Genomic DNA, 14,499 nt, shown 5'->3' with positions numbered 1-14,499 from the left:
ATAAAAGTACATGGGGAGTTTGAATAATGTATGAGGCATCTTTTTTAATAGCTCTTGTAAAACTGGTTTTGCCACATTTATAATTGCAAGTTAATATGTAATACACTACAGTACCGTGCAATAAAAAGCTCCGGTAGGTTTATGTACTCAAAGCACCTTGCTCATGCTCATCTCACTGAGTTGTCCCATGGTGAATACGCATCCATCCTTGAAACGTGTTGGTCTAATACACAAGAGCCAATAATGCTTGCCTACCAAGCCTTCAACTTCTCAATATAATCTTTCTGTAGGCTGCTTTGGGCAAATTATGAGTAGGCTGTTATTAACACTCTGACGCAGATAAATTTAACAGCTGCTATCATCAGGCTGACAGTAAATAAATGAAAAAGCACTAGAAAATGCTTCAGAGTCAGTGAAACCAGCGCTTAATCAGCAACAAGAAAGGTCTACAGGACAAAGGTCAGGTATCTACAGTGTATTTACTTACCAGAACGGCTACACCCATAAATAAAGACTAAGTAGGCCACCTCAGTCCTCACAGTGTCTCTGAGCTTAGCTCAAACTCAAAGGCAAAAATGAAAGTACTTATACGGGTGAACAGTGAATGCCACCCATGTCACTGAACATAGAGAGGCGTATGTGGGCAAACGGATGTCTGTTAGCTGTCTTTTTAAAAACCTTTGTGTGATAAAAGAAAGACCTGGAAGAGCAGTAAAGGTTAGAAGGAGACACTATACCACCCTCATATAGCGAATGTCTAGTCAAAGGCTGTATGAGTGCTCAGCATTTGTAAAAATTTGGTTGATGTTTCCTGATCAAACATCAGAAAACTTGCAGCAAGTCAGTATTAGGCAGAATTCCCAGCCTCTGTGCGCCAGCTGCTTAGGATATATCTCTTTTCTATAAAAAAAGCTGCACTGTTGACAAACTGGAATGTATTTTCAGAAAATGAAATTACTTCCCTCATCAAAAGTATTCCTGACGAGCAATGGAGATCAATTACTTGTGTGTATGAGTCTGGTGACGTTTCTCTCCGGTGCCATTTGGTTTTCAGACCAACATTTTTACCCCCTCTATAAAGTTTCACAAACAGGGAGGCCTTGCAGACACACTAACGCACATCGCCAAGCGCCACTCCTCCCTCATGCACCACCAGCCTGGCTCCCCCTCAGCCTCCCCGTCCTGTTCTGAACCTTGGCACCACTTTAAAACCTGCCAGAAAGGAGTCAGCTACGGGAAACTCGCTCTGTTAAAAGAGTAGTTTCTAACACACTTGTCAGTTTTGTTTTGCTGGAATTTAAACAGTAAGAGAACGGCATTTGCTAGGAGTATATAATTCCCCATATAGTTCCAGGATGCAACCCTGATGAGTAAAGAGGTTGGAGTTTTGAATCAGTACTCTTTGGGATGGAAATTTTTTATAGCATGGCTGTTTTAAGCATGGCTGGGAAGGCAGGTAAAGGAAGATGGTAGAACAGGTTTCTATAGAAACTAATAACCTACGTACTTCCTTCCAAATTCCCTGCAGATTATTTAACCTATCCAAGTCTTCTTGACCTACCTACATTTAATCAGCACAGCTATGTAATGAATTTAATTGCCCATTAATTTGTCCTGAAGTACAGTAGTAATGAGTAGCTGCCAAGATTTGTTTTGTATCAGCATTTGAAAGCCGTAATTTGGTTAGCAATGTATTGCCTCCGAGGTTTTCTTTGTTCTAGTTCTTAACCATTCCCTCTAATTTCCAAAACACCTCAAGTTACTTTAGATAATATCCTTCATTTCACTGCCTGGAAAACCTGACAACTCACTAAAATACTCTCCATTGAGACTGCCATGAGAAAGAGATCCCTAATACATCAGCTTTGGGTTTTCTTCCCTAGTTTAGAAGGGAAGGCATTTTCATTTGCCCATTATTTTTGTCTCTCAAAATCCATGTCTTTTGACTACTGATCATCGGCATTAAATGTTCCTTGCCGATGCTTTCTACAGACCACCAGGGTAAAAATAACACATCTGGACAAACTGGGTAACTCTGTAAGAGAAGCTAAAACCTCTTGATCTCCCCATAGTCTTCCCTCCAGTTCCATCATAACAACATTACAGACTTTTTAGCTCAAGGGGAATATATCGTAGTTTCACACGTGGCTTTGCTAGGGGAGTGGAAAATTTTCTTTCCTATCAGAAAAAATACTAAAAGTCAAAGCTACTAAAAGGTCATGATCAGGCCAGATGCACATGAACTGCAAGGACATCAGCCAGACTTTCTTCATCTAGAATCCACTTACGTGTGCATAGGACCAGCTGCTAAAACCAAGATTATTCACTTTGGATCTATCAGATAGCGTTCAAATGCTTACCAGAAATATGAATTACACTCCTTTTAATCCCTTGTTTAAAAAACACATACCATTTAGTACCTAACCATGAATAATTTATTACAAGAGAAATATTAGCATAGTTTCATTAAAAATTATTTCAAATTAATAACTAAATATAAACATTTTCAAAAATGACATCTCTTATAGCAAATGTTTTTTATACAAATAGAAAATCAGTAATTTACTTCTTAGCATGACAGACTTCCTGTACACCATGAAAATAAGCATTAACTTTGGTTTTCTGACATTGTAAGAAAATAATACTATTTCCCTAGTAGATGTTATTTATGTATAAAAGCAGATACACAGGTCCAGTAGAAAATACAGAATTTTTGCTTGGTACAAGTTAATTGACTGCCAGGAGTTAGTATGAAAAAAGCCCAAACTTGGTATAAAAAGAGTCCAGACCCTTCTCAAAGAAAGTATTACTACATATCTTAAAAAAAAAAACCCAACACACATCCATTCAAGAACTGGACTGGTTGCTTTTTCGTACAAATAACCCATTTGGTCACACCACAGTGATGACTGTAAAAGCAGATAGAGGGGCCACCAGCTATGCAAAAGGATCTCTTTTTCTCTTTTTAGGGCAAATCAAGATTTTCTTCAGTTATTCTTTAAATTTTATGAGTAATTCACAGTGAAAAGCAATGCAAGTTTTTGTTAAAAGGCAAACTGTAAAGAAAACTCCATCTTTAGCCTTTTTATTATTTGTATTATCTGTTTTTAACTATAAAGATTTTGTAGCTTGAATCTGGCTGACAAAGCCAAAGTATTCTCTACATTACCTAAGAAGTAATGAAACTGTTTACATATTTTCTTCTCTGAAGCTTTTTTAACACATGTATTTTAACAGCAAAGAACTGCTGTAAGTCTCATCACTTGGAAAGCTGAAAAATATTCCAAAGCTGTATACACTGTCATTATATTTTCAAGGCAAGTACATTTTTTGTGAAAATGTCTCTTTTGCCGGGGTAACATTGCTGCCACCTCCTGCACTATTGAATGTACTTCTCAAATTAGGTAATCACAGGTGATAACCTGAATACCCATTGCCTAATGACATCTTCTGGGCTTTTCTTTACGTCGGCAAGATTACCTGCAATCTTTTGTAAAGTACTGTGAGCAGAACAACCGGACACACTTTTCAGTATCACATTTTTCAGATATGCTCTTCATTGTAAAAATGAGCGTTTAGAAATAAGGTGCAGGTGATTCATACAATTTCTACCTCTTCCTGTAGGTATGTCAACTACAAACCTATCCAAGTGAAAAAAACAAGGTGCTTGTAATTTAGAAATAACCTTAAGCTAGTATCCCTAGTGTTACTTTCTAGTTTTTGATAGCTTCTAAAGCATCATTAAAAATCATTAACAAGCGAGATATTTCATGAACGTCTTTCAAATAGGAAGTACTTAAACCTTGCACAACGCAAACATGTATGAAATATCAGTGGCAACACTTTTGTTCTTACAGCTAATTTATGAGCCTTCTTCCGCAGAACAATTTGCTCTCCATCCAAAGTGTCCACTTTTACTACACTATTTGCACATTAGAGAATATACAGCCTGCTTCATGAGGAGGTTCTGCTTGGCGTATAAATCTCAGCTGATTAAAATAATTTTTTAATTGCTGAAATGCTAGCATCCTCTGGCAAAGGTTCTGGACTCACACTTAAAATCCCAAGAATTGGAAATACTACCTTTCTGATGAACTCGTCATGAACCACACATCTGATTGCTGAAGCTACTTTCCTGCTCACAAAGTGGCAACAAAAGGGATTGTAATGAGTAAACCATGGACTGTGCAAGCTGTTTTTGTGAGGTAAAGATCAGTGACCACAACTGAGGAACATACGTGGTAAAGATACTAATCTTCAAGGCCTACGGTAGATTAATAGCTAAAACATCTAATAAAGGTGAATACTCATTTTTAGAAAAGATGAAAAGGCCAAACTAAAACAAAAGATGTTTTGATGTTTCTCACCCCTTGTTTACAGCCCTTCCTTTACTTAGTACTTTTAGAAATAGCACACGGATTGGAAAACGGATTTTGCTTTTATGACGGAATATAAAATAACAGGACTAGTTTGCTGTTAAGAAACACCAGTATTTTTCCGGAAACTGAGAAAAGAATTTGAAAAGCTTAAATAGGTTTTGATGAATAGATGGCAGTATTAGGAAGAAGTACAGAAATAAGTAAGGCCCATTCTTAAGCCTCAAAGTAGTATAAAACAGAGTGGAAATTGTTAAATGCACATTCTGGTTTTCTTCTGCCTTTGAACAATTTGGGTTTTTCTCTCATGTAATTTTTTAAAGCCAACAGCAACTGTGTTCAGGCCTCTAATGAATTTGCTTTTTCTTAAAATGTAACTTGGTCATAGTTTTGAAATAAAAAGGTACCTGCACATCCAGGGATTTGCAATCCATTCAGGACTCCTAAGGTAGAAGAGCTAAGACTTTGCTGCTAAAAAATGGATTTTGAAGGAGAATGGTTACCAAGAACCACATTTCATAAATTTTTTGGTGACTTCTATTCGAGATTCATTGGTAGGTCATCAAAAATGAAAAAAACTTGCAAAAAATGTTATATTAAAAGCTAAAAGGGTTAAACAATATTTTCTTCATATTATATCTCCAATTAATATCCTTCAGGTAGACGATCTACAAGTTTGCTCGGCAATAAATTATAAAAATATAAAGAAAGCCTGAAATATTAAGGCCATCACTAAGATAATAGCAGAGTGCTTGTCACTTCAGCAAGGATTATCTTTTATCATGATGGGAAAAACTGCACTTTGTAAACACAGCTTACAAAGACCATTCTTTTCTGCTAAAATTCTCCAATAGGAGATGCTGCATAAAAAAAGGACAACCTTGAACAACCTTGTTCATTGCCTGACATACAATCACCATTAGGTTTCTGTCTGTCATGTTACTTATTGAACATTTTCATTCATTACTACCAACAGCTGGCACAGAGGACTGGCCCACACTTAACCAGCCTTACAGACGGTTTTCCAGAGGATTGCAGAAAAGAAGAGCATTCTGGTAGACACAGAATGGGCTGAGTCTGCAATTCGTGATACTTCGATGATGAACACCGCTTGAGAGTTTCATTGACTGAATAAAATGTTGTCCTCCTCATATGCCAAAGCTGGGTCTTCCATGCTCTCCAGTAAAGTGTGACAGGTTTCGTAGTCACAGTGTGGTAATGATGGTTCTTTTGCAACAGTAGACATCAACTGACTCCAGGTGATACTAGTATTTTTGAAAGCATGCAATAGAAAAATGCCTATGATGATACTGCAGAATCCACTCAGGGTTCCAATGATATCACCCAGGTCCATACTACTCCACTCCTTGAACAGGATAATGGAGCATGTCACAACTGTCGTGGTGAAACACACATAATAAAGAGGTGTCACTAGAGATGTATTGAATACATCCAACGCTTTGTTGAGATAGTTTATCTGAGTGCTGACTGAGAGCACTAAGATGCCCACCAAAACGTAAACCAATGGATGTCGATAAACTGGCTTCTGCTCCAGCATTTGTTTCATGGCAATGCCCAGGCCTTTCACAGATGAGACAGAGAAGGCACCAATGAATGAGCAAATTAAAATGTAGATCAGTATATTTGTCTGACCTCTCCTTGGAGCCACGATAAAAATCAGTATGAGGGCAACAACTGTTAGGAGAACAGCAAAGGTAACAAACGCTGTAAGAAAGAGGAAAGAGAAGAGTAATACACATAAGAGAAAATATCAGACTATGTCCAAGTACATGCAGAAAGTTATTCAGTGTCCTGAACACTTCTCTATGAACCGTAGCACAAGTTCATTGCAATTGCATACAGACCTGGATCTTGCAGCTTTCTTTCCATCTCGTCTAGTGAGGTGACCTCCTCCTCCTCAGGGGCGTGAATAACCATGACCGTTGACCCCAAAACGCTCAGTACACAGCCCAGCTTTCCATGAATATTCAGTTTCTCATTTAAGAAATAGGATGACAATATAGCACTGTTTGGCATAATATAAATAAAAGGTTCAGCTCCACCAGCCATGTGAGACATTAAAAATCTTTCTGTGTAACATGATAGTAATTCAAAACCTCTTTTGAATTTGGATATATGGGAAACCAGCCTGAAACAATCGAATTTTAAGGAATTTTGCAGGAAGGTTGGTCAGGACCAAGAAGGTCAGGTCAGGTTTTAGGGGGGTTAGCAACCCTGATCCCTCCCCTCCAGATTGTAAAGGGTCCCAATTGCTCAAGGAACTTCTCTCATTACTGATTGCCTGGGTCAGGAGTATGCACTCTCACACACCTGTAGGTTGACCACACAAGCTGTTTTTTTCTTCCAAAAATGGTTTAAAGCACTTCATTTGCCATTAGAACCAATGCACACAAGTTCCTCCTCACCCTCCCTGGGCTTTCCCACCCAGGCAAAGTTTCTGCCTGGCTTGCCAGGACTCTCCCAAAAACACAGAGAAGGCACATCTTCCCCTTCGAAGAGGACTGACCCCAGGCTCTCCAAGGGATTCAAGATTTAACCTGAGGATAATAACATGGCCCAAATGAGGCCACCTCACAGGGCACATGATTAGCCAGCTAGAGCACAACCTTAGGCACAGACACAGGCTTAGCAGTGTGTGGACAGGCTCACAAATAGTTTTTCAACCCACTGGTCAAATTACAGGTATTTTTTCGCACAAGGGTAATGAGCTCACCGACATGAAGTTCTCACGACCTCTCTGTTTTACGAAAATTGGAAAGATTGCTATCCACATCAAAGAAGAGGGCATTAAAAATCAAGCCGTTTTGAGAAGCAGCAGCCAGGCAGCCAGTTAGTCTGCATCTGCCTACACACTGATCCCAGCACATCTGCAGGTGACAGAGTTACACTGGTTTTGCTATGACAGAATGATTCCATTTTTAGCAGTTAGATTACTGCAAGCATCTTTAAAAAAAAACCCAAAAAAACATGGCCAGGTTGGTTTTAAACACTATGTTTCATATAGTATACTCAGGTCTTAAAAATAAGAGTTTTACAATTAACATACAATAATTCAATTTTGCTAATAAATTTTTCCCTAGAATGTTTGTTGTAAGCATAATCCACGTCTTTTCAGCTTCTGTGATAGCCATATTAATTTATGTGCTTAAGTACTTGGAAATTATTTGTTTCTTCATACATAGGAAATAATGAGTGTTTGAAAGGCATTCGTATTTCAAAAGAATGACAAATTTTAACTGTGGATATTAAAAACGCTAAAATTTCCTTTGCCTTCTTTCCAGAAGGACTTAGAAAAGACCGACAAACCCAAAATGCTTCCTAAGTGTGCCTTTATTTGAAATTATGCTCCTATAAAAAAAGAAATGTTTTTGAAAACATTTTAATGGGGGAATACTGTATTTTCTTTTAAAGTTTTGTCACAACTGAAGAACGGGGTAAGACTTTTTAAGAAAGCTTCGGTTCTCTAGGAAGAGATGAATTACAGCCTTCTACCACTGTGCATCAGCAGTATAACTGGTATACACTGATAAGAAATACTTTATAATATAGGTGGAAGGCTGTTGGGAAAGCATATATTAGTCTTTGGAACAAGACTTCTCATTCCCTCTACCCGGAAAAATTCAGTTCTAAATAAGCAAGGGATCTTTCCACCAAGGAACAAAAAGCATTTTTTGTCAATATATTCCTTTTCAGTTTTCTTATTACAGTTGTCTACTTTTGGCCAAAGACATTGCTTTTTCCTGACGCAGTGACTGGTTCATTTGTCAGAGCTTGCTTCCAGTTTGTACTAACCTTATGAGAACACTCAGTGCACCCAAGGGGGTAACTAAGGTTGCAGGTGCAAAGGCATAGGCAGCAAAGTTTGCAGCTTCTCCTAATCCCACTGCAGAAGAAAGAACATTTGGATCAGGTTGAAGGGGGGGAATAAAATAATAAATATTTTGTATGACAGCTATGATAGCAAATATAAACCAAAATCTTTTCTCTATATTATATATGCAAATTTTCCTTTCAGTATTATCTAGCCTCCTCTGGACACAATAAAGGCTGAAGAAAGTTAAATACCTTTCCCCTAAGTACTCCTAGAAGCTGGACAGATTCAACCCCATTGCTTTTGACTGGATATTAAAGAAAAGGTTGTTATTCTGCAAAGAGCTCCAATGAGCAAACACAATATTTGAGAGATGGGATATCAGAATGGCTTCTGTCATAAAGGTGATTGCAAAGACATTTCTTTTAAGTGAGGGGAGTGAAAAGTCAGGGAATAAATCTATTTAAAACAATCTGCTGTATGTAGCATTTACATACAGGTTGAGAGGAAAGAGGTGACTTACTTGATAGCAATCCAGCCCACCAAAGCCATTCCTTCAAATAAGAATATCCACCTTGTCCTGAAAGCAGAAAAAATAATCTCATCTTAGAAGAGAGATCACCTTATTATAATAAACAAAACTACAGCTTCACATTTGCCTCTAGTCATATAAAGTACTCAAAGAGCATGTTATCTGGATGCGACATGTAGAATATTTTGTTTGATTTTGACTGACATTTTTATTAATCGCTCCACTGCTTTGTGACTTGGACTTCTAAAAAATCGTATTTGACTAAAGGGAAAGTTCCAAGCAAAAGTAAAATGTCCAAGAAGATTGTTGGTGAGCTTAAGAAACGCTACAAAGTGCTTTCCCAGGTCAGATCCAATACATTCATACACAGTCAGCTGTATTTTGACACTGCTCATACTTTAAATTGAGAGAAATTAGGAAGAAAAATGCCACTGCATGCTTTATTTTTTTTTACATAAAACATAAGTATATTGAACATTCAGTAACACATTTTTTTCCAAATAACCAAATTCTCTGGAAGAGTATATTGCAAGAAACACAACAAACAAAAGAAAAACTTCTAATGCTATATATTTAAATCCATGCAAAGGGAATTATGAGATTAGTCCAATGGGTTTTTTAAAAGCTCTCCACATTTTTCTAGCTCTAGCTCTTCATCTGTTGACTTTGATAAAAGAATAGTTGTACTAACTGTAGAAACCTTTGTGGTAAGTATCCTTTCCACAGCTCATTGCAGTTCCTTTTTTTAAAAAAGAACTAAACCTAGTTAGTGTCTTAAGACTTTCCATCTCAAACGAGGGGGAAAAAAGATGGGAAAAAAGAGACAGAAAGGCGCTTTGAAGGGTAAGACAAAGGGAGAACTTTATTTGGTATCTAGCTGCTGTCAGGGAGGAAATATCACCAGCTCACTATATTTAATACCGACCGCTGCCACCACAGCCCTAAGAATTCTGAAATCTCAGTTCCTGTAATCACACCATATTTCCATCCCTAGCCAAGAAAGGACTTCTCATCACTGTTGAAGTATGACAGTTTTCAACTATGACGGTTTTAAATGTGTGATCTGTGACTCAAACCCTGATTTTGCCGAGTTATAACAGAGGTGTTTGTGTCCCCAGCAGGAGCAAGGCAGACACCACCGCTTACCAGCTCGGGGGACTCCTTTGTCTGCCAGTTTCAAAAGTCCTTTCTTCTTCAGTATGAAGCTAGAACCAATAAAGATACTGGAACCTATCGCCAAAGCCAAGCCAACGTAGAGGCGATATTTGCTTCCAGCAGGCGTGGAAATACTCTGGTTTGTTTCATTGAGAGTCCCGTCCATAGAGGTAAGGAGAGAAGAATGGGATTCAGACACGTTGATGATCTGGCACCATGCTTGGCAGGAGTCATGGCAAGCAAAAGAGAGCACAGCACCTGGGAGGAGAAAAAGGAGGACAAGTGATTCATGAACTAGGCATAGCTCTGAAGGAGCCCCATCCTCGCTCTGCTCACTCCTTTCCACATCTTCCCAGAGCACTTGTCATTTCTGACCATGCAAATAACTCACAAAATCCATATAACATACACAATGCTGCCCCAGGTCATTACCCACCCCTGTAATTCGCAGGTGCATGCCTTATTTTAACTATATTTTTTGCACTACATTGGCTCAGTCAAGCAATTAGGGCAATACCAAGGAATGCAACAACACAATATTATCTTCAATGTAAATTTCAACTTGAAATCGTAAAAGCTAACCTGAAACCTCAAGAAGAAAGGGTTCTTTTGTATTGTGCAGAGACCATATCCCTAAAACACAAACACACAGCCAAATCCATGATTTCAGACTTTGTCTGCTAAAGTAAGCCTGCTGTTATTCCAGGCTTCTGCTTTTACATTTGTAGCTGAGATTTGGAAACAACAACTAAAAAAGAGAAGGAAAAAAAATCTATATAGGGAGCAAACCCTTGCTGCATATGGGTACTAATACATTTTGTTAAAATCGTTCAGTGACTACTGTGTGAGCCAGATCTCCTTTAACCAATCATAAAATTTTGAGGTGGAGGCCTCATTACAACTCACAGCAATTTTCATCTAACCTCAACAACCCCTAGCTGGAGGAAGACCACAGCCTGCAAGGGACAGTCCCCCTGGCTATGCCTGCAACACAGCTGCAGAGCCGGGTGACCCCGAGCTAAGACTGAAACTTCACACTCTCCTCCAGCCAAGCCTTATCAGCATCATTACCGTGATAACCTGTGGGAATGACATCATTGCCATCAGCCTAGACGGTTTTTTTAAAGGAGGAAGAGGTATTGCATTTCCAAGAACAAAGGGAGTCGTTGTTTTGCATGGGGAAGCAGGGGACAGGCAGCAATGCTGCAACAGGGCTTATGGTAGTCTAGGCAGACGTTTCACAGTTTCTCATGGTAGACTGCAGTACGGAAATAGCATGGATCACAGAACCTAGGCTGGAATAGCTTTTAAGGACAGCCTTTTTGGAAAGAAAGGTTTTATTGCAAAGACATGTTAAAATATGAAACAGCAGATGCAGAAGTACAAAAGCTCAGTCCATTGTGATTCATATAAAGCATTGGACGCAACAAATTGTTTTGCTTTCCACGTTTCCCCTGTAATTAAAATGACACATGAAGGATTCATCCTGCTGAGTGGCACCATCAGTAATACACTCACTATTTTTCCAACTGAAAAAAACACTTGGAGACTTGGTAGAAAAGGATGTGCCTGTGTGTCTGTTCATACCTAAGCTCTGGAAATAATGTTCTGTCAAAAGTACTTCACTGCACAAGTAACAATAAGCAGCCTTGGATAATTCACCTAATACTGTTTAGGAAGGAATATTTAAAATATCGAAAGTATTAAAAATGGTATGAAATTTGACAGCATATCTTCATTTGCAGCTGCCAATGCTGATACTAACACTGGGAGATACTGCCCTTTACAAGTAAGGAACTGAGAATGAATACCTACTCCCAGTTGTCCTGTGCCATACTGTACAACAAACACATTACAGTAAGTCATCATTTGATTTTCGGGCTGTGCAATCACATTTCCTTGTTTGCCAAGAGAGTTTGTTTTGTATTGCTAAGCCAGGCTTCATAAAAATGGTCCCACAAGATGGGTATGTCCATATTCTGCAGCTGAAGATTAAAATCTTAAAGAATTTACAACTACATGAAACTACTTTTCCATAGTGTAGGACAGAGTATTCTGCCATCTTATCATTACTAGAAGCTGCAATTGGATAATGTAAAAGAAATGGGATTTGCATCTGTATCTAAAAGTATTTTAAAATTCTAAAGTATTAGTATAGTCTTAGAAGAAGAAAATTTTGCATATACTTAAGCTTTGACATTATTAAATAAATTACAAAAGAAAATTACAGAGAAGTCCTTTAAGCATTAACGTTTCTCTTAGCTAACACACATCAGGGCAAGGCAAAAAAGTGGAGAGGTTGCCAGTGAATGAAATCCCTTCGCTCTCAATACCTTATAATGATGCTAAACCGGACTGGCGACAGTTGTACCACCACCACTCAGCTACTACAGGCTTTACGTGAGAAGCAGCAACAGTTCTTGCCTTTAATTAAAAGAAAGCATCAAGAGAAAACCTTTTGATAAGTATGGTCTTTTAGCTACCTGCAATGGTAAAGGCAGCTTTCTATCAGTGTGTTGGGTTTCTAAAGTGAAGAAAATAACACTCTTCTCCCCCTTTTTGTGAATGGTATGCTTTCATTTAGGTGGAGATGAACGGCAGGCTTATTCCCTTCCATATGACACTACTACTACTTTTTCTACTGATTCTTAAGTTTTCCATTCCCCGGCAGACTTTATGATACTAAATAATGAAAATTTAATCATGCCATCTGTAGTAAGTCACTTAGTGACTGCCACAGGATGCTTCTCTCCTTTCTGAAATACAATCTTTGCTCACATTTACAAAGAGACGTTGGATTTTTCGCCTGTTCCATCTGCCAGCTGAGAAGAGTAATTTTGAATGGTTGTGATCTCTGTTTATTGTGCTGAGAAGGTTTTTCTAGTTTTAAAAAATGTGTCATTTGTTCCACTTGCATGTAAAGTGATATGTCACTCCACTGATCGAAGAACCATCTGAGAGCTGGGAAGAGGAGGCTGATCCAGGAATTACTATTACTTTACTCCCCATTGTGACCAATCTAAAGGTTACCTGGAAGGCCTGAGGAAGGTGACAAATCTCTGAGGCCGCCTGGCTTGCTCAGCACCCAGTTTCTGTAGCTAAGCTAGTTTCACCTCCCACTTCCAAACGTCAACAAACATGAACCTGTCAGCAGAACCCCTCCTGGCAGAAATAAAACTCTCCGAGTTCTGACTCAAGGCTGATAGCAACAGGAAACCAGTCTGAGTTCAGGCGTCCGCTGTTGTAACTTCTAAAGTGTTTTTATGATCCAAAAATGCTTTTGCAAACACCTAAATATTATCTGAGTCGGCTAGATTAGCCAGCCCGGTACTACCCCTTTCTTGTAGCAATTTTAACTTGCAGTCCTGCAAAGGCCTAGGGCTAACGTACCCTGCGGTTCACTAGTGACAGCCAGCTTAACTTTTATCCTACCACTGAAGAAACTGGTCCTAAGTCATCTGGAAAATTGTTTGCTTTGATTAGACATGTAATTTGACCATTTTTATCGTGCTCACGAGTCAGCTCACACCTGGCAGGGGCATGAAATGCCTTTCTCGGTCACCCAGGAAATACCAAGCCCACTGTCGCCAAGGCCTGGCTACCGGGGCCGAAAGTCGAGGTACTGAGAAGCAGCAAGGATTCGCTCCCCGGCACACCCCCATTCACAGAAATGCACAAAAGCTGCTGAAAAGAAGGTTTAGACACGAGCCAGCCACGGGAGAAGCAGCGCAGGAACCTCCCCGGCGCCAGCCGCGCCACACTCCTCGGAAAAAACTGCGTGACGTCACGGCAGAGCAAAGTCTTACGTATACAGGCGTCATGGTAGCCGCTGCCGCGGTGCGGGCGCAGGGGGCTACAGGAGCGGCGCCCGGCGCCGCGCACTTACCGCGCCCTCACCTCCGCCCATTGCCGCACCCCGCGCCGCGCACCTTCCGCGCAGCGCCGCGTCCCCAGCGCGCCCTCCCCCCCAGCGCCGCGCACCCACCGCACACTGAGCGCAGTGCCGCGCACCCACCACCACCACCCCCCTCCCGCCCCAGCGCAGCCCCGCGCTTCCCGGCTCCCCCCCCGCGCCCGCGCAGGCACTGACCCGTGCGGCAGGACGGGCGGGCGGGCAGCGCCTCTCGGTGCCCCATGGCTGTGGGGAGCCCCCTCCGCGGGCTCCGCAGCGTCGCGGGCGGTGGCGGCTCCGCCCGCCCGGGCGCGGCCCGGCGCACCTGGGCGCGCCCCCGCTCGCCCGCCCCGCGGCCCCCGGCCTGGCAGCTGGAGGTGGAGGTGGCATCCCCGCCCTGCCCGTGGGCGCGTCCTGACGGGGAACGGGCACGGAGGACTCCAGGAGTGACCCCGAACGGGTTTTATTTTGTATGAATCGTTATGAAGTCCCAGTTCTCACCCGGGGACTTACGCGACCCCACCTGAACACTGAGTGCAAAGGAAAGAGCTCTCTCCTGGTATACCTGGGCAGTATTTGGGTCTACTGGAAATTTCGATAGATTTAATTTTCCTCCCCTTCACACCTGGGAGAAGAGCCGTTTTAATGTGCATCCACGTAAGTGTGTGTTGGGCTGCCTGTGCTAGCCTTGATGGCTGTTTCTGCGGGCAGG

At 40.8% G+C, this 14,499-nt stretch overlaps 1 protein-coding gene across 1 annotated transcript; it reads right to left on the bottom strand.

The window, feature by feature from the left end:
• Positions 1 to 2,426: 2,426 nt before the first annotated feature.
• On the bottom strand, positions 2,427 to 14,044 carry NIPAL1 (NIPA like domain containing 1). The gene is made up of 6 exons (XM_076336204.1): positions 13,986 to 14,044; positions 9,887 to 10,153; positions 8,732 to 8,788; positions 8,190 to 8,280; positions 6,242 to 6,402; positions 2,427 to 6,101 (listed from the first exon to the last, which is right to left on the bottom strand). The coding sequence occupies exons 1-6, from the start codon at positions 14,029 to 14,031 to the stop codon at positions 5,497 to 5,499; spliced, it is 1,227 nt and encodes a 408-aa protein (XP_076192319.1). The 5' UTR covers positions 14,032 to 14,044; the 3' UTR covers positions 2,427 to 5,496.
• Positions 14,045 to 14,499: the final 455 nt, after the last annotated feature.

This window comes from Aptenodytes patagonicus, chromosome 4 (assembly GCF_965638725.1).
Source record: "Aptenodytes patagonicus chromosome 4, bAptPat1.pri.cur, whole genome shotgun sequence".
NCBI classification, from domain to species: Eukaryota; Metazoa; Chordata; class Aves; order Sphenisciformes; family Spheniscidae; genus Aptenodytes; species Aptenodytes patagonicus.
This window is presented reverse-complemented; position numbering and strand designations above follow the sequence as displayed.

Bases quoted from the DNA above. Each gene is read 5' to 3' on its own strand.
- NIPAL1 (XM_076336204.1), bottom strand. From the start codon at position 14,031: ATGGGGCACCGAGAGGCGCTGCCCGCCCGCCCGTCCTGCCGCACGG. The intron at 8,281-8,731 runs GTAAGTCACCTC...TTTCTTCTGCAG, and splicing joins GTGGGCTGGATTGCTATCAA to TGGGATTAGGAGAAGCTGCA. The intron at 6,102-6,241 runs GTCTGTATGCAA...TCTTTCTTACAG, and splicing joins AAGAAAGCTGCAAGATCCAG to CGTTTGTTACCTTTGCTGTT.